Source organism: Oncorhynchus mykiss, chromosome 13, assembly GCF_013265735.2.
Source record: "Oncorhynchus mykiss isolate Arlee chromosome 13, USDA_OmykA_1.1, whole genome shotgun sequence".
Classification (NCBI taxonomy): domain Eukaryota; kingdom Metazoa; phylum Chordata; class Actinopteri; order Salmoniformes; family Salmonidae; genus Oncorhynchus; species Oncorhynchus mykiss.
The window spans coordinates 53778283-53804903 of NC_048577.1; the positions used below are offsets into that span (position 1 = coordinate 53778283).

Here is a 26621-nt window from a genome sequence, read left to right on the forward strand (position 1 = left end):
GTGGGGGGGTTGGATATGGTTGATGAGTGTGTGTTTGGTGTGTGGAGAGGGGGGGGTTGGATATGGTTGATGAGTGTGTGTTTGGAGTGGGGGGGGGGGGGGGGGTTGGATATGGTTGATGAGTGTGTGTTTGGTGTGTGGAGTGGGGGGGTTGGATATGGTTGATGAGCGTGTGTTTGGTGTGTGGAGTGGGGGGGGGGGTTGGATATGGTTGAGTGTGTGTTTGGTGTGTGGAGTGGGGGGGGGGGGGGGGGTTGGATATGGTTGATGAGTGTGTGTTTGGTGTTTCTCCCACGTCACGTAGAAGCTTTACTCTCTTCTATCAAGGGTGATACTGTAGTAAAATGCTAGCTCATCTAATGTGCTGTTCTTTCAGGCCAGTAATGCTAATGATGAACATTATTATCTAACAAGCTCAGAGAGATAATCACACAGCCTTCAGCTCAACCACAGTTCAAAGGGCATACACATAACACTTCTGGGTTGGCTTGTTGTTCCTTTCTCTCCCAACAGTTCTCAAAGTTGTAACTCAGATTGTCAAAAGTGTCCCAAGTATTTAACACCCAGTTTCAGCCCCTATGAATGAGCACACCCTCCAACCCTTTCCTTTTCTAACAAGTCCTTCATAGAATCTTGTTCTGTCATGTTTTATGCACTGTTGATTTAGTTATGGACTGGGATGGCTGTTAGAAGATGCAGGAAGTGGCTGTTCAAGTGGTAGGAGTTTAACACTAATGCTTTCACCGCCTTTTCCCCCATCACCATCTCTCTCTCTCTCTCTCTCTCTCTGTCTCTCTCTCTCTCTTTCTTTCTTTCTCTCTCTTTCTCTCTCTCTATCACTCCCTCCTCATCTCTCTCTCTATCACTCCCTCCTCATCATTCTCTCTCTCTATCACTCCCTCCTCATCCTTCTCTCTCTCCAATATCAATACTCCCTCCTCATCCCTCTCTCTTTCCCCTCTCCATTGCTCCCTCCTCATCCCTCTCTCTCTCCATTGCTCCCTCCTCATCCCTCTCTCTTTCCTCTCTCCATTGCTCCCTCCTCATCCCTCTCTCTCTCCATTGCTCCCTCCTCATCCCTCTCTCTCTGTCCATCACTCCCTCCTCATCCCTCTCTCTCCTTCTCTCCATCACTCCCTCCTCATCCCTCTCTCTTCTTCTCTCCATCACTCCATCCTCATCCCTCTCTCTCCTCTCCAGAATCTCTATGAGAGCATTAAGAGTGAACCCTTTAAGATCCCAGAGGATGATGGGAACGACCTAACTCACACGTTCTTCAACCCAGACAGAGAGGGATGGCTGCTCAAACTGGGTTAGTAGAGATGAGAATGCAGTACCTTACTAAGAATGCCTGCATCACACCCACCTCTCTGTTCCAATGGCTCCATTAGCATACTACTTACAATGAAGCAATGTATTGGAGATTCATTCTAAGTGCTATGCTATTGCTATGCATGGTTTTTGGTTCCTCTTACACCATTCTCTTGCTATGAACCAGTACAGTGTTTCACTGGCTGACCCGTGCAGCTAAGATCCAGATTCTGCTGTAGACTGTAATGTTGCAGTCTCTCAAGCAATGTGTTTTGCTGCATGACTCACGTCTTGTTGGTACAATATGAACAAGGTTCAGTGTTCAGAGTTCTCACACAGTGGGCTGTTATCTGTAGTGTTGTCTATTTTAAACCTCCAGATTCAAGGTTTTCAGGATGTTGAAGATTCGGGAACAAATATTTCACAATCTTTGGCCAGTTTAAAGGATATTCGAGCAGGATTTTATGTAAATGGTTGTATGTTAAAGTTGAAAGAATCACCATGGTAAATCACCATGATAAGGTGCATTTGAGGTCACAACTGTTAGTTACATAACACTGTAAGACCCAGAGACAGGTAGCAATGTCTCTCTACACACAGTCAAGCTGACCTGTTACCATGGTTGCAGCATTAATTGAGGGAGCGGTCATCATCAGCTCTCCCACAATGCAGTGATCACAAAATAACCGGGGGCTGTGGAACTGACGGGTGTCATAGCAACACTCAAAGACAATCATTTAATGTATTTATATTATACAGAGCTCTCGCCTTCCTAAATATAGTAGTGCAGTTTCCCACATTTTAACCTTCTTATCACATTTTTCTCTATTTCTCTCCCATGTTTATGTTTTATTTGTTTACATGGGTTTTTGATTGTCATCCCTTGTCTCCTCTTCCTCCTCACCAACATTATCTTGGTGTGATATCTTTAGAAATGTATTTGGGGTTTTCTGGTTGGTCGGCTGTAAGGTTGCATACACATTATTTTCTGTTGTGCTTATTCTCTCTGACCTCTCACCTCTCTGTCCCTAACCTCCATCCCTCCATCTCTCTTTTCATTCCCTTCTCCCATTACCTCCATCTCAACCCACTTTTCATTTCCTGTTTTTATTGCGCCCTACAGCCCCTGACATGGAGTGTTTTGGACAGGTCCCTGTTTCAACAGCTGTTGTAACGCTGCCATCCAACTGCCTTATTATGACTTGTTAGGGTTAAAGGCCAACTCCGTGCAGGTGGGCCAAGCCTTGTCACACACACACACACACACTGGCTCAGACATGCTGCACATTCCACTGGCTCAATGTAACGTCTCTGCAGCCTCATCAAACCCAGTATATATGTTTGCAAATAGTCCCAGTGTGCCTTAAGACCTGTGAATGATTATATTATAGTGCTTTCTCTCCCCAGGCAGTTTACAACTGGACTTTTCTCTGTAATAATTCTAATTTGGCCCAGTACAAATAAACCCTGAAGGCTAAATGAATTAGTCTCTTTTAGAGAGGATCACTCTGTACACTGGAAATTAAGAGAAAGTATTTTAAGCATTTTACCTCATGTAAATATGCCAGGCAAAACTCCCCAGAAAAGTCTATGAAAACAGCGTGTATAGGATTAATGACTTTTTAGCATGGATTTATCGACTAAAAGACAGAAAGGAAATGAGAGATTCAATGAAATGAATAAGACCGAAGATGGTGCTAAAAACTCTCTGGTAGTACTTAGTGTGCTTTACAAACATGTGTTTTTCCATGGACACTACTGCCCTAAGGGATGGTCAGTGATGAGCCCTGTAGGAATGTTGGGACAAAGCTCTCCCACAAGAACGTTGTTAGGACAAATCCCACTCACACACACCCAGGAAACCACAGGATGCACAGTCAGCCTGCCACACCACATCCTATGACATGTCTCACCTGGAGGGCAAGAAAAACAACAAACGGAAAACAGGATCATTCCAGATATTCTCAGCTGTGGATTAATAACTATCAATTGTAGAAATATAATGGATAGAATGGAGGTGCAAAAGACAACCATCACTTTGAAAGGCTGGTCATGGCTCACATCAAAACCATTATCCCATCTCTGCGTCTGGAACCTGGACTTCCTGACGGGCCGCCCCCAGGTGGTGAGGGTAGGTAGCACATCTGCCACGCTGATCCTCAACACAGGAGCCCCTCAGGGGTGCGTGCTCAGTCCCCTCCTGTACTCCCTGTTCACCCACGACTGCATGGCCAGGCACAACTCCAACACCATCATTAAGTTTGCAGATGACACAACAGTGGTAGGCCTGATTAACGACGAGACAGCCTATAGGGAGGAGGTCAGAGATCTGGCTGTGTGGTGCCAGAATAACAACGTATCCCTCAACGTAACCAAGACTAAGGAGATGATTGTGGACTACAGGGAAAGGAGGCCCGAGCACGCCCCCATTCTCACCGACGGGGCTGTAGTGGAGCAGGATGAGAGCTTCAAGTTCCTTGGTGTCCACATCACCAACAAACTAATATTGTCCAAGCACACCGAGACAGTTGTGAAGAGGGCATGACAAAGCCTATTCCCCCTCAGGAAACTAAAAAGATTTGGCATGGGTCCTCAGATCCTCAAAAGGTTCTACAGCTGCAACATCGAGAGCATGCTGACTGGTTGCATCACTGCCTGGTACGGCAATTGCTCTGCCTCCGACAGCAAGGCACTACAGAGGGTAGTGCGAACGGCCCAGTACATCACTGGGGCTAAACTGCCTGCCATCCAGGACCTTTACACCAGGTGGAGTCAGAGGAAGGCCCTAAAAATTGTCAAAGACCCCAGCCACCCCAGTCATAGACTGTTCTCTCTACTACCGCATGGCAAGCGGTACCGGAGTGCCAAGTCTAGGACAAAAAGGCTTCTCAACAGTTTTTACCCCCAAGCCATGAGACTCCTGAACAGGTAATCAAATGGCTACCCGGACTATTTGCATTGTGTGCCTCGCTACTGTTATAGCCTCGTTACTGTTATAGCCTCGTTACTGTTATAGCCTCGCTACTGTATATAGCCTCGCTACTGTATATAGCCTCGCTACTGTATATAGCCTCGCTACTGTTATAGCCTCGCTACTGTTATAGCCTCGCTACTGTATATAGCCTCGCTACTGTATATAGCCTCGCTACTGTTATAGCCTCGCTACTGTTATAGCCTCGCTACTGTTATAGCCTCACTACTGTTATAGCCTCGCTACTGTATATAGCCTCGCTACTGTTATAGCCTCGCTACTGTTATAGCCTCGCTACTGTATATAGCCTCGCTACTGTATATAGCCTCGCTACTGTATATAGCCTCGCTACTGTTATAGCCTCGCTACTGTTATAGCCTCGCTACTGTATATAGCCTCTCTACTGTTATAGCCTCGCTACTGAATATAGCCTCGCTACTGAATATAGCCTCGCTACTGTATATAGCCTCGCTACTGTATATAGCCTCGCTACTGTTATAGCCTAACTACTGTTATAGCCTCGCTACTGTATATAGCCTCGCTACTGTTATAGCCTAACTACTGTTATAGCCTCGCTACTGTATATAGCCTCGCTACTGTATATAGCCTAACTACTGTTATAGCCTCGCTACTGTATATAGCCTCGCTACTGTATATAGCCTCGCTACTGTTATAGCCTAACTACTGTTATAGCCTCGCTACTGTATATAGCCTCGCTACTGTATATAGCCTCGCTACTGTTATAGCCTCGCTACTGTATATAGCCTCTACTGTTATAGCCTCGCTACTGAATATAGCCTCGCTACTGTTATAGCCTCGCTACTGTATATAGCCTCGTTACTGTTATAGCCTCGCTACTGTTATAGCCTCGCTACTGTTATAGCCTCGCTACTGTATATAGCCTCGCTACTGTATATAGCCTCGCTACTGTATATAGCCTCGCTACTGTTATAGCCTCGCTACTGTTATAGCCTCGCTACTGTTATAGCCTCGCTACTGTATATAGCCTCGCTACTGTATATAGCCTCGCTACTGTTATAGCCTCGCTACTGTTATAGCCTCGCTACTGTTATAGCCTCGCTACTGTATATAGCCTCGCTACTGTTATAGCCTCACTACTGTTATAGCCTCGCTACTGTTATAGCCTCGCTACTGTTATAGCCTCGCTACTGTATATAGCCTCGCTACTGTATATAGCCTCGCTACTGTTATAGCCTCGCTACTGTTATAGCCTCACAACTGTATATAGCCTCGCTACTGTTATTTTTCACTGTCTTTTTTTACTGTTGTTTTTATTTCTTTACTTATCTATTGTTCACCTAATACTTTTTAAAAAGTGCACTGTTGGTTAGAGCCTGTAAGTAAGCATTTCACTGTAAGTTCTACACCTGTTGTTTTTGGCACACGTGACAAATAAACTTTGATTTGATTTGTAAATCAAAAGTATAAAATTGGATCGGGGCTTACTTTTCTCTTTATATATCTGTCTATTTCTATGCTTTTTGTGTGGCATGTACCAGTTTACCCAACTAATACACAGAAAATCGGCGTAGCGCTGAAATGTGACTGTGTGGAAAGAAAAACATACATTTGAAAGTCTTGAATGCCGCTCCACTCATAAACAGCTGTATTTAGTATTGTTTTATGTGAATACCACTGCCAGTGCTGAGGGCTAAGTGTGTGTGTGTGTGTGTGTGTGAGAGAGAGTAACACAGTATTGGTGTATTTATTGCTGTCTTCCAACAGGGAAGTCTTCTCAGCATCCCTGCCTTGCATCTCTGTGTGTTTCATTTCAGCTGAACGCTGCACTGTATTGGGCTGTAGTTGCCTGAGGGGGAACACTGTTAAAAACTATTTCAACTGTGTGTTGCCTCCCCTCTATACCCCTCAGCTTTGGTATACCCATGCTACAAAACTCTTTGCTTGGGGGTTTGGTGTGTGTGTGCATTTGTGCTTACAAATGCGTTTGTGTGTGTGTGTGTTATTCCTCCAAGGGTGCTTTAGATGCCAAGTTAGGTTCATATCAAGTGTGGTGTGTACCTTCCTTCTTCTGGAGAGCCAATAGCATTTTATTCCGTTGCCTTTAAAAAATGAATGAGCAAAGTTAGCAATAATTCAGGAGTTGTGTGAGTGATCATTTAATCATTGAATATTCTCTATGCAGTAACTGGAAGACATGGTTTAACCAATCACGTTGCTGAACAAATCCTGTGATGGAATTGCATCACCTCTCAATCAGTGGTGCCAAGTACCAACAGCAGAGTTCATTGGCTTTGATCTTTCAGTGTCTTAGGTCCACAGGAGGAGGATGGGGTGTTTGAGAGGAAGTGTAAGGTCTCTCTCTCTCTCTTCTCTCTTCTTTCTGTCTCTCTTTTCTCTCTCTCTTTTCTCACTCATATTCTATTTCTCCTGTGCCATTGGTATACATGCTTTACGTACAGTATCTAGATTTTCTGCCATTGTTTGAGACAAATCTCTCAGCAACTTTATTTATTTATCTTGGCTGATTTATAACACTAGAGTTGTCATGTTATTGTGTTCAAGGTCGGCCATTACTTTGCTTACTTTCCAGCTCTGGTCTTGTTGGAGTGCCTTCCTCCTGTTGTTCCTACTGTGAGGAGTATGGTGGAGGCTGTCAGTCTGTCACTAATTCCATTGTGTCATCACTTCCTGTTTCCCCTTCCTATTTCCTGTCTCAGGGGGAAGAGTGAAGACCTGGAAGAGAAGGTGGTTCATCCTGACAGACAACTGCCTGTACTACTTTGAGTACACAACAGTAAGTGTGTGTGTGTGCGAGCGCAGTATTGTAGGCAAGTACGCTGCCTGTGTGTTTGTACAGGCGTTTATATGTGGTAGTATAACTGGAAGCTTTTTATCAAAGCATTTGCCTCTCTATCCAGAGATCCAGCTGCTTTATCAGCAGTCTGTCCTCTACCCTTGTATTATCCTAGAGGATCATATCATTATCTCTCTGTCCTCCAGACTGTCTGCCTGCCAGACACTAACGTCATTAGTTATATTAGAGAAAGCAGAGCAGAGGGGAATGAAGGTTGTTTTCCAGTCTATGAAACAATGTCACAGATCATGTCTTGTTCTCTCTCTCCTCCAGGATAAGGAGCCTCGTGGGATCATCCCCTTAGAGAACCTCAGTATCAGAGAGGTGGAGGAACCCAGGAAACCAGTGAGTGCTTCATGATACTGCATCACATCCCTTCTGAAACCTTATTATGTCACTATTATATTAGGTGGTACTGGTAGTCAACCTCATCCACAAGGTTCCACTCACCCAGTCCCAGTGGAGAAGCCCAACTCATGATATCACCAGGGTTCAAAAGTCAACATAGTCTTCCATATTTCTAGCCATGTATTTGACCTGGAACATGTAACCTAGTTGAGGATAGGGTCTCTAATTGTTGGGCAATACAACCACCCTTTCACCTCCACCCTGTTGGGATTATGCTACAATGCTAGTACCCACTCAACTCAACCATCTCCTCACCCATCAGAACTGATTGCTGGGGAAAGACACTAGGGTTTCCTAAAGTGTTGGACCACCCTTTCACCACTACCTTGCAACCCCCAGAACTGCTTTGAGCTCTACAACCCCAACCACAAGGGTTCGGTGATCAAGGCGTGTAAGACGGAGGCGGACGGCCGGGTCGTCGAGGGCAACCACACGGTGTACAGGATATCGGCGCCCACGACTGAGGAGAAAGAGGAGTGGATCAAGTCCATCAAGTAAGATTCCTGACCGCCACATTTACTATTTAGGCTGCAAGGCTAGTTAGCTTCCTGGAACTACCCACCACATTCACAATCTAGGCTACAATGCTAGTTAGCTTCCCTCCACTCCCCACCACATTTACTATTTAGGCTGCAATGCTAGTTAGCTTCCCTCCACTCCCCACCACATTTACTATGTAGGCTACAACGCTAGTTAGCTTCCCTCCACTCCCCACCACATTTACTATTTAGGCTACAGTGCTAGTTAGCTTCCCTCCACTCCACACCACATTTACTATTTAGGCTACAATACTAGTTAGGTTCCCTCCACTCCCCACCACATTTACTATTTAGGCTACAATGCTAGTTAGCTTCCCTCCACTCAACACCACATTTACTATTTAGGCTACAATGCTAGTTAGCTTCCCTCCCCTCCCCACCACATTTACTATTTAGGCTACAATGCTAGTTAGCTTCCCTCCACTCCCCACCATATTCACAATCTAGGCTGTAATGCTAGTTCGCTTCCCAAAACCACTCCCCAACACATTCACTATCTAGGCTATAATGCTAGTTAGCTCCCCCAGGGGAAATACGGGAAGGATTAGTTATCGCTTAAAGCACCCCGGGGGATGGGGATCGAGCCCAGCTAGCCTGGCCAGGAAAGGAGGCTCAAAACTGGGCTAAAGCCCCAGCGCTTCCCCCCTGTTGCCACAGAGGCTAACCATTACCATGCAGTGTGTGTGTTATCTTCTCCAGAGGGAGTCAATAAGGATTTAGCCAAGATAAAAGGCTTTTATGTCAATCACATTTCCTCAGTAAAATAGGGATGGTCGTATAGTCACGCTCCTTATCCTCTTATCTTTAATCGCGATGTAGGACAGTCTTTAAACAAACAGTTAAGACTACTTTTAGGGGACCATCTGTGTGAGTTTGGAAAATTCTGAACTGGGCTATGAAGCTCTTATATAACTGTATGAAATACATGTTATGTAGGCTATCTCAATATATTTGCTATACTGTAGCTCCATTGTAAATAAGTCAATATTTGGTATCACATTCATATCCATTTCAATGTGTCGCAATGTCTTTTCATGGATATACTTCATCCTATTACATTCTCTGTTGAATTTATTTCCAGAAAGAAAGGCGCCCCGGGGTTTCTTCTTTTGTTTTTCTGAAATTAGGTTGCGGTAAATAACCAAAAGCTAAAAAAAAAGGAGAGGAATTGTTGCCATAGCTCAGAGACATAGTCGTATATGGGGGACAATGTAAAGGGAGTAAGAGAGAGAGAATCCGCAGTGGGGGGTTGAGCCGGTTTTGGCTTTGTGCTGGTGCTAACAGGATTTTACACCCGTGAAACTGAAACTGCGCTCTGTGCCGGAGCCAGAATGGCTCTGTGACTCACTTCGCTTTGTACCGAGTGCCTTCTCTCCCAGAAAATGAGAGCTGGAGTGTCGATAATTTAGAGCACTATTGTTTGCCCTGCACTCCAACCTATAAACTTGGAAAACTGCAGAGAGGAGAGAGTGCTAGAATGAGAACACTTGGAAGGGTTCTAGAACAGGGAATCAGGGAACGACATTCCACAGAATCTCTGAAAGAGATGGAACCGTAGTGCTGAGAAAAATAAGAAAAAAGGGGGTGGGTAGGTTTTCTTCAGAAACCATGGAAACAAAACTAGGTCACCGAACAAACTTTTATTTTTTTCATCTAGTTAGTTAAGGCAGGGGTTAGTAGAAATGTGGCCGCATTTCCATATCAAAGATGCTCAAGTTTCCCCCTGGCATATTATTATATATTTGTTTTGATTGGTTGTTCCAGGGCGAGCATCAGCAGGGATCCCTTCTATGATATGTTGGCCACCAGGAAAAGACGGATTGCCAACAAGAAGTGAGCAGGGACACCCCTCATCCCAGGACTCCCCAAACTGGGACACCCCAAACCCCCTTTCCTCAGCCCACCAATCCTCTTCCCCAGACAGACCTTACTCATGAAGTTAAACACCCCTTCCACACTCCCCCTCCCTCCCCCCTCACCCTCACCCATCCATCCCTCCCTCCACTCCCACGGACAGACTCCACTCATGAAGTTCCCTCCCTACTATCCCTCTCCCTCTGGACCCCCAGAGCCCAACTTGTCACTAGAGAGATGATGGCCAACCAAAGATAGCCATCTGACCCTTCAGACCCTGATAGAACTCGCACCCGGTCTTGAAGACAACGAGGACAGTCTCCGGTCTTGAAGACAACCCCCGTCCCCATTCTGGACACTTCCCCAGCCCTGGCTGCAGTACCAGGGGCTGGAGTTACAGGGACATGACGTCCCAGGACTAAAGCAGAGGACCAACACAGGGAGACATCCCTCTATAGGACCAGTGTGGTTCAGCCACACTACAGATTACCGAGGGAAGCCAGTGGGATGTATTAACATGTATTAACACACATTCTCTCTCTCTCTCTCTGTCTCTCTCATCTCTTTACTCCCCCACACTGCCCTCCTGTGTTCCCCACATTCATTCTGATTACGTCCATGTGTTTCTAGCAGGGGTTGGAGCAGAAATTATTTCCCAATCGTTCCATTCCGAGCAGAAACCCTATTTTTTTCATTCCGTTCCAGTGTTCCGACCAGAAAATAAAGTTCTGAACCAGTTCCAACCATCAAAAAGTAACAGCTTATATATATCCTTTTCATAAAATGTTTAACCTGTGAAATCAACATGCATTTAGCAAATTTTTACTCCACCAATTAGTGCCGATAGAGCAGCTTGCTATGGAACGGGTTAGATTGTTGTTTACATTTTTATTTAGTCACATAAGTGCAGGTGTGAGATGGGACTGAAATTTAATGGGTGGAGCAAGAGTGTGAGAGAGAGAGAGAGGGGTGGACATGGAGGGGGCTTGGCTTGAAGCTCTAAACATCATAACAGGTCTTGAATTAGAATGAGTGTAGGGTATTACTAGCCTTATACAACGAATTACAGAATATTATATACTAGAATTTATATTTATTTATTTTTGGAACTCAAAAGAACATTGGTTCTCAAGATTTGAAAATAACAGTTATGTTCCGGAACACTAGGGATCACTTTTGTACACGGTTCTGTTTCTGTTCCTCAAAACATGTATTTATTTTTTCTGTTCTGTTCCCTGAACTGGTTCCAACCCCTGCTTTCTAGGTGTCTTCTGCATTTGGGCGACTTGAAAAGCAAAACTGCAATTTTTCACATACACATGCATGTATGTCTGTTTATAGATATACCATAAAGTGCATTTAGAAGTGGGTGTGCTAACTTGTGTGTGTATCTACACAGTATATATGCATGTATGTATGTAAACACAGTAGTGCGCAAGCCAAGAGCAGACATTTAACACAACGACTGTCTCTGACATCATTATACAGAAAGGTTTGTGTGTGATCATTTATGAAGATGGTAGAAAAACAGAGTTCCTCTTGTGAGTGTTCAGGTGGATGGAAAGACATGGCAGAAAGAGGAGAGTGAGAGATGGAGTGAGTGTATCAGAGAGAGAGGGAAGGAGAGAAAGTTCCAGGGCTGCAGTAACCGTACATGAACATGTGACCTGACCAGGAACAAATCTGGGCCTTACACTCCTGGCCCTAAACATAAACCATGTAATCATCCCACTATGGTGCTCAACTCTTTTTCCCAGGTGCCATTGCAGCAGTTCTGCTGCAACCTCAGAATACAACGCTAGGTTAGTGCTGAAATTAGGAAGACAAAACCTAGAAAAACTACAACATTACAGTCTTGAGTCAGCTGGACTGATTCCAAACATTGTGCGGACCACAGAATATTAAAATGTGCATACTTTTAACTTTGGTTGTGAATTATAGGGGTGGTTACATAGACCTATATTTAGCCTACGATTGGAGTTACTCCATTTTCAATGGTGTGTCTGCAATGCAATTGAACATCCTTTGAAAATGTGTTGTAGTCTAAGAGAATGCTTGAATATGGGTTTGTGAAACAGCCCAATAGGGTACCAGTCATTTTAAGCTTTTCTTTCAGTGTCTCGAGGTCCAACAGCGCCAGTGAGGGGCGATGCATTGATGTGACCCATATGCTTTTCATTTATAACCGAAGATCCTTGCTTGCTTTTTGTGTTCCCCTTACAAAATATAATCTATTATCTTGTTTGTATTTATTTTCTTTGTCAAATGGTTCCATTCTGTCCGTAAGCGTTAACTAAAGACTTAAGTTATGTATATGTAAATAATGTAGAGGTTTTATGGGTCTCCTTTTTGTTGTTGTATGAATACTCTGAAACATGTTACACCTACTGGCTGTACTTTGCATCAGGTCAGTTTGAGGTCTTCTGTACACAAATCAAAAACATGATCATAAACAAATACTATATAACGTGATGTCAGGAAAAGTCCATTTCCAGCAGGAATGAGGATGATAATGATGGCAATGAGGGTGATGATGTGGATGAATAGGATATGGGTGGTAGTAATATTGATGATGATGGTGATGATGATAAGGCAGATGTTGAGGATGAATAGGATATGGGTGGTAGTAATATTGATGATGATAAGGCAGATGTTGAGGATGAATAGGATATGGGTGGCAGTAATATTGATGATGATGATAAGGCAGATGTTGAGGATGAATAGGATATGGGTGGTAGTAATATTGATGATGATAAGGCAGATGTTGAGGATGAATAGGATATGGGTGGTAGTAATATTGATGATGATAAGGCAGATGTTGAGGATGAATAGGATATGGGTGGTAGTAATGTTGATGATGATAAGGCAGATGTTGAGGATGAATAAGATATGGGTGGTAGTAATATTGATGATGATAAGGCAGATGTTGAGGATGAATAGGATATGGGTGGTAGTAATATTGATGACGATAAGGCAGATGTTGAGGATGAATAAGATATGGGTGGTAGTAATATTGATGATGATAAGGCAGATGTTGAGGATGAATAAGATATGGGTGGTAGTAATATTGATGATGATAAGGCAGATGTTGAGGATGAATAGGATATGGGTGGCAGTAATATGGATGATGATGAAAATGATGATGTCCGAACTATAATGCTGACTGAAGAAGTTTAATCCAGTAGTTTTTCTATGTGTTTGTAAGATATGACCCCTGATCTCAGGGCAGAATATTACCTACTACTGCCCCTTGTGTGGGGCTATAGCTAAATGAACTTTTCTATCTCTGTAAAAGCTATTGGTCACATTGTACATGACGTGGAAAGCTACATAAAGTATACAAAGACTACATCCGTTGTACGACGCATTGATTTATTATTTATTGAGCTTGACCTACATATTTGCATATGCAATTAATCATCCAGTTTATCAGTAGATAATATGCTGAAATGTATATTTTATTAAACTTAGTAGGTCATGGATCAAAGGTTATTAAGTTCTTAATGTATGTTAATCATCTAAGTACCAACTGTCATGGGTAGTAATTATTTAAATAGACTTTAGATACAATATTTGCCTGTTTTTTATATGGTGGAAAAGCAGTGGAAAAGAAAATGTAACTGGAAAAAAAACATGTCCTGAACAGTAACCAACCAACTGACGTCCAGCCCATGTCCATGAACATTCTTATGAGTGTAGAGACAGATGGTCAATGTGGAGTGGTGGGACAAGACTACAGAGCGAGGAACCCTTTACTGATGGTTAAGGTCTATGAGAAACCCTTTACTGATGGTTAAAGTCTATGAGAAACCCTTTACTGATGGTTAAGGTCTATGAGAAACCCTTTACTGATGGTTAAAGTCTGAGAAACCCTTTACTGATGGTTAAAGTCTACGAGAAACCCTTTACTGATGGTTAAAGTCTATGTGAAACCCTTAACTGATGGTTAGTCTATAAGAAACCCTTTACTGATGGTTAAAGTATATGTGAAACCCTTTACTGATAGTTAAAGTCTATGTGAAACCCTTTACTGATGGTTAAAGTCTACAGAGCGAGAAGCCCTTTACTGATGGTTAAAGTCTATGAGAAACCCTTTACTGATGGTTAAAGTCTATGTGAAACCCTTTACTGATGGTTAAAGTCTGTGAAACCCTTTACTGATGGCTAAAGTTTATGTGAAACCCTTTACTGATGGTTAAAGTCTACAGAGCGAGAAGCCCTTTACTGATGGTTAAAGTCTATGAGAAACCCTTTACTGATGGTTAAAGTCTGTGAAACCCTTTACTGATGGCTAAAGTTTATGAGAAACCCTTTACTGATGGTTAAAGTCTGTGAAACCCTTTACTGATGGCTAAAGTTTATGAGAAACCCTTTACTGATGGTTAAGGTCTATGAGAAACCCTTTACTGATGGTTAAAGTCTGTGAAACCCTTTACTGATGGCTAAAGTTTATGAGAAACCCTTTACTGATGGTTAAAGTCTATGTGAAACCCTTTACTGATGGTTAAAGTCTATGAGAAACCCTTTACTGATGGTTAAGGTCTATGAAACCCTTTACTGATGGTTAAAGTCTATGAGAAACCCATTACTGATGGTTAAGGTCTATGAAACCCTTTACTGATGGTTAAGGTCTATGAAACCCTTTACTGATGGTTAAAGTCTATGAGAAACACTTTACTGATGGTTAAAGTCTATGTGAAACCCTTTACTGATGGTTAAAGTATGTGAAACCCTTTACTGATGGTTAAAGTCTATGTGAAACCCTTTACTGATGGTTAAAGTCTATGTGAAACCCTTTACTGATGGTTAAAGTCTATGTGAAACCCTTTACTGATGGTTAAAATCTACCCCTTCATTGATCAGCAAACAGACATAGATCAGGTCAGAGTAATACGAGTTCCCCCCTTAATTGGCCAATAAATAGATAGTGTCTAGATAAGGTGTGAAAATAAATCATTTGAAAGAGGGGGACCGAGTTCTTAGGTAACATAGTGGGCAGATGGGTGTTTAAGTCCTGATTCTATACACTTCTGACCTGAAGGGATTTCTGTCTGCTTTATAGTGTGATGCAACACCGACTCCCAGTGTATTGATGTGGCATTACAATACATGGAAGCCAAATTGAACTCCAATCCATTAACATGATACCGATGGTTTGTTGAGACTGATGGTTTAGGTTGTGGCTACCATTACAGCGCCATCTAGTTGTCACGTTGGGGATAGCAGTTGTTGACAACTAGCATTTTAGCTAAGCCCTAACCCTTTCCTACCCTTCATTAATTCTCCTATCCTGCTGTGTTAGTTCTCAAACCATCAATATCTTGAAACTGGAGTTAATGAATGAAATTGCATTCCATCCACAGGCAATGTCATTAAAAAGATTTCACAAAGTCTATTTATTTCCCACATTTATATATTCTCCAGATATTGTACAGTTTGTAACAGTTGCTATGCCGACGGCATGAAGCTGACACTCAGAATGAATCATTTTAAGCAGCGACTACACATTTGACAATGGTTCGGTATATTCATACAATGTACAACAGTTATCCATATGCATGTATAAACAATCTTTCTAAGAGTGAATACCAATTACTTTTCAAATAATTCATTTTTACATGATACATAAACAAAGCATTGTCTGGGAGGAGATTCCATAACATGAAAACGTCATGTTGGCAGATCCGTGAGCCAGCAGGGACACATCAAAAAACTCCAACATGAAGCAAACTACACAATTTAACATATCACACATACACGTTTAAAGGTGCAATCTGCAGTTGTTTCATCCATTTTTGGACCTCTTAAGAATATAATGTTATAATATTACAAATGCCTCATATGCTTAGTTCAACTGTCATAACAATCGGAAACCAAAATAAAAGCTTGTTTCACTCCAGTGTTTGTAAACAAACACTATATACCTTCAAAACATGGTAACAATAATTTAGATATCATGGATGGCCAGTCCTTGCATCCATAGCTCTGTCTATGAATTTGAGAGTGGTTACATTTCTCTAGCCCCATTCCTCAGCTTTTTACCTAAAAGGGATGGGAGTTCACTTTGTTATTGTTTCAACTGCTGATTGCAGCTTTAATATAGTGACATGTATTGTTCCCGTTCAAACATTTGTGTAAATGTTAGTTTGGTCCTCGTCAAGTTAACTAATCAGTGGCAGTAAGTATCCAGATATAATAGAAAATAGGTGAGAAGTGAATACTCCTGAAAAAACTCTGCACTTTGCTGCCATCTGTAGGTAAGATGTGGCACAGCGGCATCAACTGTTGCCTCAGCAGCAATCATAGACGTTTTCAAACAGGGTCCAGGGCACAGCATCACAATGGGAACGAACAACAAGAAAATAAAGAGACAGAGGCTTCCCTGTATATCTATTGGGACTGATCTCCCAGTAAACAGGCGGGAGGTTCTATCCACACCCAGCAACTTCCCAGCAACCCTCCACAGACTCCAGATAACTTAAAAAAGAAAGCTGATCTTAGATCAGTATCGAAAAGCAACATCACCTATGACTTCTCACCCTTGACCTTGGCGACCTGCCCTGACCTGATATGACCCCTTCAGCAGGGTGAGGAGGAGACCTGGTCGTAGTCGGGGCACTTGAGCAGGGCCGGGTAGCTGGTGCTCATCTGGAGTGAGGTTTCGCTGGAGATGTCCGAGGGGCTGCGTCCACGTGCCCAGGTCTCCGGGTGCAGGAACTGACCGGAGTGGTCAGAGCAGTTACTGAGGCGTGGCCGGTAGAAGCCGGGGTGGTGGCGCTGGTACATTTCCTCGGCTGTGTAGCGCTTCATGAACAGGTAGACGGACATGACGCCCGCACTCTGGGAGAGGGAGAGAGAGCGAGAGAAAGAGGGACAGAAAGAGAGAGAGAGAGACGGACAGACGGACCGAAAGAGGGACAGAAAGAGAGACAGACGGACAGACAGACAGACGATAAAGGTTAGAGGACACTGCACTCTGTAGTATAGAGAGCCAGAAGACCCAGAAGAGAGGGTACCACACCAGCAGACGATAGGTAAACTAGTGATCAGAGCGTTGGGCCGTAACCGTAAGGTTGCTGGTTCGAATACCCGAGCCTACAAGGTGAAATGCAAGGCACTTGACTCTAATTTGCTCCAGGGGTGCTCTACTACTATGGCTGTAGTATTTCACCTCACCTATCCAGTGTGACAATAAAAAAAAACATGTAGACATACATGTAGATTTATTCTACAACAAATCTACCTCAGTGAGTGCATGTTTCTTCTTTTTTTTCTCGTCTTATTCAACTGTCACCATGGACCTGCAACAAAGATAGCTCAGATGTGCGAGTGCCTTTTGGATTTTGAAGTACCTCAGTGAGCAGAAAGGAGATGGCAGCGAAGGCGAAGGACCAGCCGTACCGGTAGCTGAAGTAGGACTCACTGCTCTTAGTCCTGTTCAACATCTCGTCATTAATACTGGATATATACAACACGAGACCTACCACCAGAGCCAGACCTGACAGAAAGAGAGGGAAGAGGAGGGGGAGATAACAGGAAGAGAAGGTGGAGATAACAGAAAGAGAGGGAAGAGGAGGGGGAGATAACAGAAGGAGAGAGGGGGGAAGACAAACGAGAGATTAAACAAACCTTCAAAGCCTGAACATCAGTCAGAGAAAGAAACAGACAGACAGAGAAGACAGATAGTGATTGTGTTAAAGCGAGATAGACACCGTCACATTCTGTAGCTGAAGCAGAGACCGCAGAAAACGAGGAAGAGGAGAAGTAGGGAAGAAGAGGAGAAAGAAAAGGAGGTGAGGAGGAAGAGAGGGAAGATTAGAAGAGTACCTGAAAGGATAAAGAAGATTCCGGAGACAAAGGCCAGGATGGTGCGATGAGGTCGGACGTGTCCGATGTTGTTTAGCACAAAGCCGATGAACATGAAGAACAGACTGACCAGAGGAAACGGAGTGGCTGAACGAATCATCTCTGAGAGAGAGAGAGAGAGAGAGAGAGAGAGAGAGAGAGAGAGAGAGAGAGAGAGAGAGAGAGAGAGAGAGAGAGAGAGAGAGAGAGAGAGAGAGAGAGAGAGAGAGAGAGAGAGAGAGAGAGAGAGAGAGAGAGAGAGAGAGAGAGAGAGAGAGAGAGAGAGAGAGAGAGAGAGAGAGAGAGAGAAAAACAGCAACATAGAGAAAGACATAACTATACAGAAACAGAATTTAACAGACACATTTAGCTATGCTCATCTACAAACTCTTATACTCTACTTTCATCTCAAACTCTGAACATAGAAGGTCCAAACAATCTTCCTGTCTAGCAGAGACCTTTCAACAGGCATCAACCAAAACCTAATGAGGCTGGGACTTTAGAGAAAGTCAAACTCCCCTCAGTGTGACTCCTCAGAGTTATTACCTAATAAGTATTCTGAAGCAGAGAGGAGTCAGCAGGGTGGAGACCCAGAGACGCTGGGAGTTCTGATGACTCATTTTATTCTGTATGGGCAGACTGGGCTCGGGGCAATTGGAAAGAGACTTGAATAGTAAAGAGGTAGTCATTCAGACACGCTAGGAGGAGGAAAACAAATTTCAATAAAACTGCATTGTATTATTACGTTTAAGCATTAGAGCTTTAATTGGTGATGTGAAAGTTTAATTACTGACGATAAAGAAGCACCATTTTACACGTATCTTGCCACCCAAGAGGCAATATATTATCTCTCGCATTCAGTCTGTTCTTCCATTTCTTCACTTTAGAACGCTGGTTACAAGCCAGACTGATATTATCATTACCACTCCATTCATCGACAGGAACTCAGAAAACCTCAGTAATAGTTCTTCCAATGCACATACAGCTTCTTAATTGTACAGTGCACTGCTCCCTCTCACAGCTTCAGCTATTCAGGCAGAAAGACTGTTCAGCTAAGTAACCAGAAGAGGGTGCCATATGTTGATACATTGTGTCACTTGTCCTTATTTGTCCTGAATGCATTGGCAGTATTCCAACCACCCACTCACTCTGACCACAAAGAGTGCTTCATCTACTCACACACAGACAGGGTCTATTCAACCAAACACGGTACATCGAGAAGAGAGGGAGTGACCCTTTAGAGCAGATGGCCTAAAGGTTTATATTTATTATTATTGTTTCTCAAGCATATTGTTCAATTATGTATACAATGCCTTGGCAACAGAGGCAACCACACAATAAAGATTGAGAGAGCGAGCGAGAGAGAGACAGGAAAATTAGAGAAATATAACTTACTAAGTACACTGACTGTGGACTCAGAGGTCAGCTGTAAGTTCATGGGCATGATGTACTCGATGGTGAAACAGCGACCTGCCTCTTCACCTGGAAGAGAAGAAGAGAGGGATTATAGAGAGCCTATACAGAGGTTGTAGAGGTTATGATTTAACCTTTATTTTGACAGGGAGACATGAAGACAGAAAGACATGCTGAGACTTTCCATAGAGGGGTCATAAACTGTAGGCCGAACCGTTAAGACGCAACAGACGATTTTGTGAGAAGACCGTTTTCCGGGTCTGACAAACACCGCTCTAGCTCTGTCCCCTTTCATCGCTAATGTCTTCTGGTCTCACAAACACCGCTCTAGCTCTGTCCCCTTTCATCGCTAATGTCTTCTGCTCTGACAAACACCGCTCTAGCTCTGTCACCTTTCATCGCTAATGTCTTCTGGTCTGACAAACACCGCTCTAGCTCTGTCACCTTTCATCGCTAATGTCTTCTGGTCTGACAAACACCGCTCTAGCTCTGTCACCTTTCATCGCTAATGTCTTCTGGTCTGACAAATACCGCTCTAGCTCTGTCCCCTTTCATCGCTAATGTCTTCTGGTCTGACAAATACCGCTCTAGCTCTGTCACCTTTCATCGCTAATGCGGAAATGCAACATTCTCCCTCTCATTCCCCAAAAACAACCAGACAGTGAGAAAGAATCCTAGATCCTAAAAATGTTATTTTGCTGTCCCCATAAGAGAACCCTTTGAGAAAACCTTTTTGGTTCCAGGTAAAACCCCTTTGAGTTCCATGTAAATCCCTTTCCACAGAGGGTTCTACATGGAACCCAAAATAGTTATACCTGGAACCATAAAGGGCTCTCCTATGGGGACACCCAAATAACACTTTTGTAACCTTTTTTCTAAGAGTGTACAGCTAGAATTGGTCTCAATTGGTCTGATCCAGGATCAACTGGAGATGGTAGTGACCTGCCAGGAAGCAGACTCTCCAGAGTCCAGAGTGCAGGGAGGTCCTGATGTCAGTGGTCTGGTTCACGGGCAGGATGACCCCCTCCTCCAGGTACAGCCAGTAGTCTGTAGAGACCGCAACTCCCAGAAGCCCCAGCCCGCTGACCGCAAACACGCTGCTCAGCAATGCCAGAGCCTTCCTGCCGCACGCGCTCATCACGGTAGGATCAGAGGTGGTCCGCACCAGTAGGGGGCACTGGGTCAGAGGTGAGAGGTCAGATCTGTGGGGAGAAGTAGGGGGTTGTTACAGTTAATGGGGTGTAGTTGGTGACACAAGCAACTACACGGATGTAGTTGGTGACACAAGCAGAGCGACCTACTGGTAGTGAACACACTTAGGATGCAAAGGACCAGGCACACACACAATTGACTGGCATGCTCTTCTGTACGATTGGTAGAGGATGTATAATGGGATAATGCTGCTAGATCTCTCAGACAGAGATACATGTCATACTGCCCTGTGTCACTGAGAGAGAGAGCGAGAGAGAGAGAGGGAGCGAGAGAGAGAGAGAGGGAGAGAGGGAGGGAGAGAGAGAGAGAGAGAGGGAGAGAGGGAGGGAGAGAGAGAGAGAGAGAGAGAGAGAGAGCGGGAGGGAGAGGGAGCGAGAGAGAGAGAGAGGGAGAGAGGGAGGGAGAGAGAGAGAGAGAGAGAGAGAGAGTGAGAGAGAGAGCGGGAGGGAGAGTGAGAGAGAGAGAGAGAGAAGAAGACGTGCGACTAGCAGCATGACACAGCCACCCGACCCTGTGCTGATGTTCTAATACTACCCTTTCAGTTCTCTCTCACTGCTCTGTGGCTGTGAGGACATGTGGATGAATCTATAGGCCAATTAATGATAAAGCATGAGGAGCAACACCTTACAGCCACACATGAAAGAAACCGTGGGAGTATGCATGGCTGGGTGCTATGAGGTGTTTGAAAAGACGTTTCAAAGGTAGACTGAAAATGTTTCTCAGTGAATAGACCTAATGTCCTGATTTAAAACACAGCTGTTGGCTCATTGTGGTGAATTCCCCTGGACTTGAGAGGGTATATAAATGACTGTGTGGGCGGTGCGGGCGTGCTGGCAGGCGTTAAGAGTGTTGGAGGAACATCAAGCCCTGAAGGAGGACATGCTTACATGATTGGTGTGTGTGTGTTTGAGTGTGAGTGTGAGTGTGAGTGTGAGTGTGAGTGTGAGTGTGAGTGTGAGTGTGAGTGTGAGAGAGAGAGAAAGAAAGAAAGAAAGAAAGAAAGAAAGAAAGAAAGAAAGAAAGAAAGAAAGAAAGAAAGAAAGAAAGAAAGAAAGAAAGAAAGAGAGAGAGGCGGTAATTGAGGAGATTTTGGAATAAAAATTGGACAAAGTGACAAAATAGAAAATATAGGAAGCTTCAATGCCATACAACTCTCCTTCCGTGGCCTCCAACTGCTCTTAAACGCAAGTAAAACTAAATGCATGCTATTCAATCGATCACTGCCCGCACCTGCTCGCCCTTCCAGCATCACTACTCTGGATGGCTCTGACTTAGAATACGTGGACAACTACAAATACCTGGGTGTCTGGTTAGACTGTAAACTCTCCTTCCAGACTCACATTAAGCATCTCCAATCCAAAATTAAATCTAGAATCGGCTTCCTATATCGTGTTATTTCATAATTTTGACGTCTTCACTATTATTCTACAATGTAGAATATTAAAAAAATGAAGAAAAACCCTTGAATGAGTAGGTGTCAAAACTTTTGACTGGATCTGTGCATGCACACTGTCACATTCGTCATAAGGATCGGACCAAGGCGCAGCGTGAGTAGAGTTCCACATCATTTGAATAAATCGAAACTCACTGAACAAAACAACAAGCAACCAAACAAACAAAACGTGATGCTACTGATGTGCACTAAGGCAACTATACATAGACAAGATCCCACACCAGAAAGTGGGAAAAAGGGCTGCCTAAATATGATCCCCAATCAGAGACGACGATAAACAGCTGTCTCTGATTGGGAACCATATCAGGCCAACATAGAAATACAAAACATAGAATGCCCACCCCAAATCACACCCTGACCTAACCAAATAGAGAAATAAAACGTCTCTCTAAGGTCAGGGCATTACACACACACATCCATGCACACAAACTTACACGCACGCACACACGCACGCACGCGCACACACACACACACACACACACACACTCACACACACACACACACACACACACACACACACACACACACACACACACACACACACACACACACACACACACACACAAAGACTTCTACTAGTTATAATCTGATTCTACTATTTCAGTACCTGTAGCCTCTGAACTCTGACAGGAAACATTCACCATGGCAGACTGAAGCGAGACTGAATACAGAGACAGTCTTCTATTTACATTCACAACCCTGTCACTCACTCACACCAGGCAGTGAGTCAAAAGACAAATTTAGACATGTTCCACTTTAGTGTGACTTATTAAAACAAATGATCTGTGTCATACTGGATATGAAAATCCCCCAATTAACACCAAGGTGATTGCTGAGGGAATGAGTAAGAAGAACATGTTATGGACGCGTGATCGGGTTCAAGGTTCATGACATCATCACTGGTAAAAAGGAGGAGGTAAAAGACATCAGAGGGGCAAACTGTCAACAAAAGAGACAACTGTGAAGGCTACAAAACACCTCAACTTGTGAAAATGGCTTGTCCTACTGTATATGCCCAGCAATTCATATTGCCTGGCCCATAAGCATCCTCTATGTTACAAGTGTGTCATCAGACCTACACCCAACCTGTTATACAACTGGATGGTTAGAAGTGACTGAATCATGTCCTTTCAGTTAGTTACAATCAAGACCATCCTAGTACTACCCCTGATTGAATATGACACTGTGGTGACTGATAGTAGCCTATATTTTGGCTCTATGGTTGTGATGGTTCTGTTTCTAGGCTACGTATTGATGTGTATGTATTTATATAAGATTTGCAACCTGCTGTAAACTGCTGATAGCTGCAGAGTCCCATTCTTTCAGTCTCATAACTCATAAACCTTTCCATGGTGGGCTTCACTGTGACTGGGGTTTGTAGGGGGATTTCTAGACCAGTTTATAATACATGGAACCACAGCCAGTTTACTGGGAAATGTCCAGCCTTTGAGGATTTAGGTTTACAGATGAACAAAATGTACTACAGAAAAATAAAATGGACTTTAAGGTGTTGTTTTGTTTAAAAAAAAGTGCTTATTATCTTTGTCTCGCTTGGCATATTTGAATAATTTTATTGGCAGTATCCCAAAACATATCTGTGCATTCCAGACTTAATTGATTAGCTAAATGGACAAAATATAAATTCAAATAAAGTATTTTAAATAATTGACCAAAGATGTGGACACACTTTCTCAATACAGATTCCATCACACTAATATGCTGTATGGCTACAGGCTGCAGAATGCAGATGCTAAAAAACATTCGTGAACTCAGACATCACTGATCCTTTCAATCAGGGTTGAACTCGTTTTCAATAATCATTTTAGCAGATGCTCTTATCTAGAGCAGTTTACAGGTGCAATTAGGGTTAAGTGCGTAGCTCAAGGGCGCGACAGATTTTTAACCTTGTCGGCTCGAGGATTCAAACTAACCAACTTTAGAGGATGGCACTTGTAATTTCGGTGTTGTCGACTTGCAGAGGATATTGCAGGTAGTCCATAAACTGATTGTCTGCGGCGACACCGTCATTTCATCGGCGCTCTATTGTGCAGTTGATTCAAAGGTGACAGTAGCGCGCAATTCTCTATAATTTCCCGCCCAGACCCATTATCTCTTTCTCTGACAGAGAGAGAGAGAGAGAGAGAGAGAGAGAGAGAGAGAGAGAGAGAGAGAGAGAGAGGGAGAGAGAGAGAAGAGAGAGAGAACGAGGAGAGAGAGAGAGAGGAGAGAGAGAAAGAGGAGAGAGAGAGAGAGAAACAGAGAGAGAGACAGAGAGAGAGAGGGAGAGAGAAGAGAGAGAGAAAGATGAGAGAGAGAGAGGAGAGAGAGAAAGAGGAGAGAGAGAGAGAGAGAGAGAGAGAGAGAGAGAGAGAGAGAGAGAGAGAGAGAGAGAGAGAGAAACAATGAGAGAGACAGAGAGAGAGAACGAAAACTTTCCATTGGTCTGATCCGCGAAAAGATATCGATCAGAAACAATGATGAAAGAAAACAGACCAATAAATTGTCCAATTTAGCTCTTTGGTGAGATAAAATAAATAATTTGCAGAGATAACTATTGTTCACGTCACTTTGTATTACAGCTACAAGTTGAATGGTTTAGTGAAGTGACATTTCTTTGAACCGCTGCATGCATGGGAACTATCCATGGACCTGAAATTACGAAAGAAAATATAGAGGCAAAGTGCCCTGCGCTGTAGTACGAAAACATGTTCTCTAATCACTCATCTTTATTCAAACAATTTACTGTGACTACATATATCAATTTGAACTGCCGGTTCAATCCAAATATCCCCTCTTAAATTAAAATGCGAAGGTCATACAAAACGCAACTCATTGGGAAATAAAAACGTCCAATTTAAATTCCGGACCAAATAAACTCAGCATTAGATCAGATTGCGTACCTCAGATCTGTGTGCGTAGGATGAGTCTGGGTTCTCTCTCAGTAGTTCTCCCTCCTATGTGTGTCTTCATCTGCACCCCTCACAGACAGTAACAAAAAGTGTTGGAGCGCCGCTGGGTAAACAGACAAGACGGACGGAGGTGCACACCGTAGCCACTCGCTTCTTGGCATGAAGGTGCGCTTCCTCTAGAGCTCCTAGGATTTAGCAGGCGACCTCACTCACTCACTACTGACGACGGACATATCCGCAGACCGCACCAGCACGTAGCTGTCCTGCTCAGCTCAACTCAGACGCTTCGTGCCATGGTGATTGATATCATCGCTGCGCGGAATGCTGAATGCGGAGGCTACGAGAGAGAGAGAGAGGGGGGGGGGGGGGGGGGGGCACCAACCAAAACAAACTATTTCATCAGGTTACATACAGTCTTACACTTTTTCCGAGAAAGGTGGCGTCAGTATCACCCCCTAAAGGAGTCCAGTCACCAATGATAGATGCTCATATGGCTTACTGTATATTTAGAACGTTTTGAGATCATCAATAATGAAATGATAAGTCTACCTCTTGCCTTAGAGAGATCGTATTGATATATGTTATTTATGTGTGCAATTCCTCAAAGTATCCTAAAAATAAATCTGAAACATGTCCTCTTATTTTGTGAAAACATGTCACACATTTCTGATAGAGTGAGCAGAAAATAACTTCACACCAGTGGAAAAATACAGAATTAGCCCCAGCAAAACAGCTGATACAAAGGCATCATAAACACTGTGCCTTTATTCTGTCTTGTCTAGAAACAGTCCCGGGCCCCTGGGACTTCAGCACCAAGGCCAGCTCCTGCCATGAACGAAAGACAGATGAGAGAGAACGCTTTGGGCTGGATTCAATGAGTATGACAGAAGTATCGCAGAAAATCCATGTTACAGCTCGATTTAAATTTAAAGGCAATGTTCCCGTGTTCACGGAGACTTCATTGACGGTAAACACTTCATATGTCAGCTCAATCGGACATTACTTTTACATCTCTGTAAACATAAGGAACACATACACTCTAAAAAGAAAAGGTTCCTGGAGTATCCTTTAGGGGTTCTTCAAATTGAAACTGTGGGGGAACCTCTAGAAGTTCTTTGAGGAACCCTAAAATAACCCCTTTTAATGGATCATCAAATAAACTTTTGAATAACTTTTGGGGGTTATTTTTTTAAATACCCCCCCCCCCCCCCCCCCCCCCCCCCCCCCCCCCCTGATATTATTATTGTTAATGATAATAATATGCATAACAATAACACAATATTTTAGTTCTCAGTTTATTATGATTTTAGTGGCAAAGTCGAATTTAAAAATTCTAATATGAGGTAAACTCCCAGCAGAGTCCCAAGTCTTCTGGTGTGTTGATGTTAGTGTGTTGATGTTCTCTGTATCCATAGCCAGAATGATTTTGCCATGCGTGGTGATCGAACAGGTTTCCTGTTATATTCATCAGAGGTGTAGGAGGGTGAAGTCTGTGAATCCCCCCAAAAATGTAATTATACATAAGATTAACAAAACACACGACAGTATTCATACCTTGTTTTTTTGTGGTGAATGTGAATGAGAAAACCCTTTTTGATGAGGGTTTTCATATACATACCTTGTCCATAGAGGCCTATAGGCTATTCATTGAAGAGGCAAGGGAAGAGGATGGCAAATGTGATTTGCATATCATTCCAATTGACATACCTTTGTATGCCTCCTTGTCTGTATACCTGCAGACACAGACACAAAAGTGAGCAGTTCAGTCATCTGCACCCAATACAGCTAGCCTTCAACATATTATAGCCTACAACATATTATAGCCTACAAATTCTTACCTCTTTGTTGATTGATATCCATTGAATTGTGT

The 26621-nt window shown here is 43.3% G+C and overlaps 2 protein-coding genes across 2 annotated transcripts in view; one reads left to right on the plus strand and one right to left on the minus strand.

The window, feature by feature from the left end:
- cyth3b (cytohesin 3b) overlaps positions 1 to 13270 on the plus strand; it is a 48426-nt gene extending 35156 nt beyond the window's left edge. Inside the window, exons 9-13 of the mRNA XM_036941512.1 lie at positions 1201 to 1312; positions 6982 to 7058; positions 7392 to 7463; positions 7866 to 8020; positions 9830 to 13270. Of these exons, the coding sequence (XP_036797407.1) occupies positions 1201 to 1312; positions 6982 to 7058; positions 7392 to 7463; positions 7866 to 8020; positions 9830 to 9902 (489 nt within the window). The 3' untranslated portion in view covers positions 9903 to 13270. The remainder of the gene's footprint in view (positions 1 to 1200; positions 1313 to 6981; positions 7059 to 7391; positions 7464 to 7865; positions 8021 to 9829) is intronic.
- A 2023-nt stretch (positions 13271 to 15293) lies between these two features.
- Positions 15294 to 25070, minus strand: cacng5b (calcium channel, voltage-dependent, gamma subunit 5b). The gene is made up of 6 exons (XM_036941513.1): positions 24743 to 25070; positions 20120 to 20379; positions 19160 to 19246; positions 17747 to 17887; positions 17272 to 17417; positions 15294 to 16759 (listed from the first exon to the last, which is right to left on the minus strand). The coding sequence occupies exons 2-6, from the start codon at positions 20313 to 20315 to the stop codon at positions 16499 to 16501; spliced, it is 831 nt and encodes a 276-aa protein (XP_036797408.1). The 5' UTR covers positions 20316 to 20379; positions 24743 to 25070; the 3' UTR covers positions 15294 to 16498.
- Positions 25071 to 26621: the final 1551 nt, after the last annotated feature.

What these genes read in the sequence shown, in the direction of transcription:
- cacng5b (XM_036941513.1), bottom strand. Translation starts at nt 20,315, where the DNA reads ATGAGCGCGTGCGGCAGGAAGGCTCTGGCATTGCTGAGCAGCGTGTTT. An exon ending in AATCTTCTTTATCCTTTCAG is followed by an intron (nt 17,418 to 17,746) that starts GTACTCTTCTAA and finishes TCTTTCTGTCAG; the next exon opens with GTCTGGCTCTGGTGGTAGGT. An exon ending in TCTCCTTTCTGCTCACTGAG is followed by an intron (nt 16,760 to 17,271) that starts GTACTTCAAAAT and finishes TCCCTCTCCCAG; the next exon opens with AGTGCGGGCGTCATGTCCGT.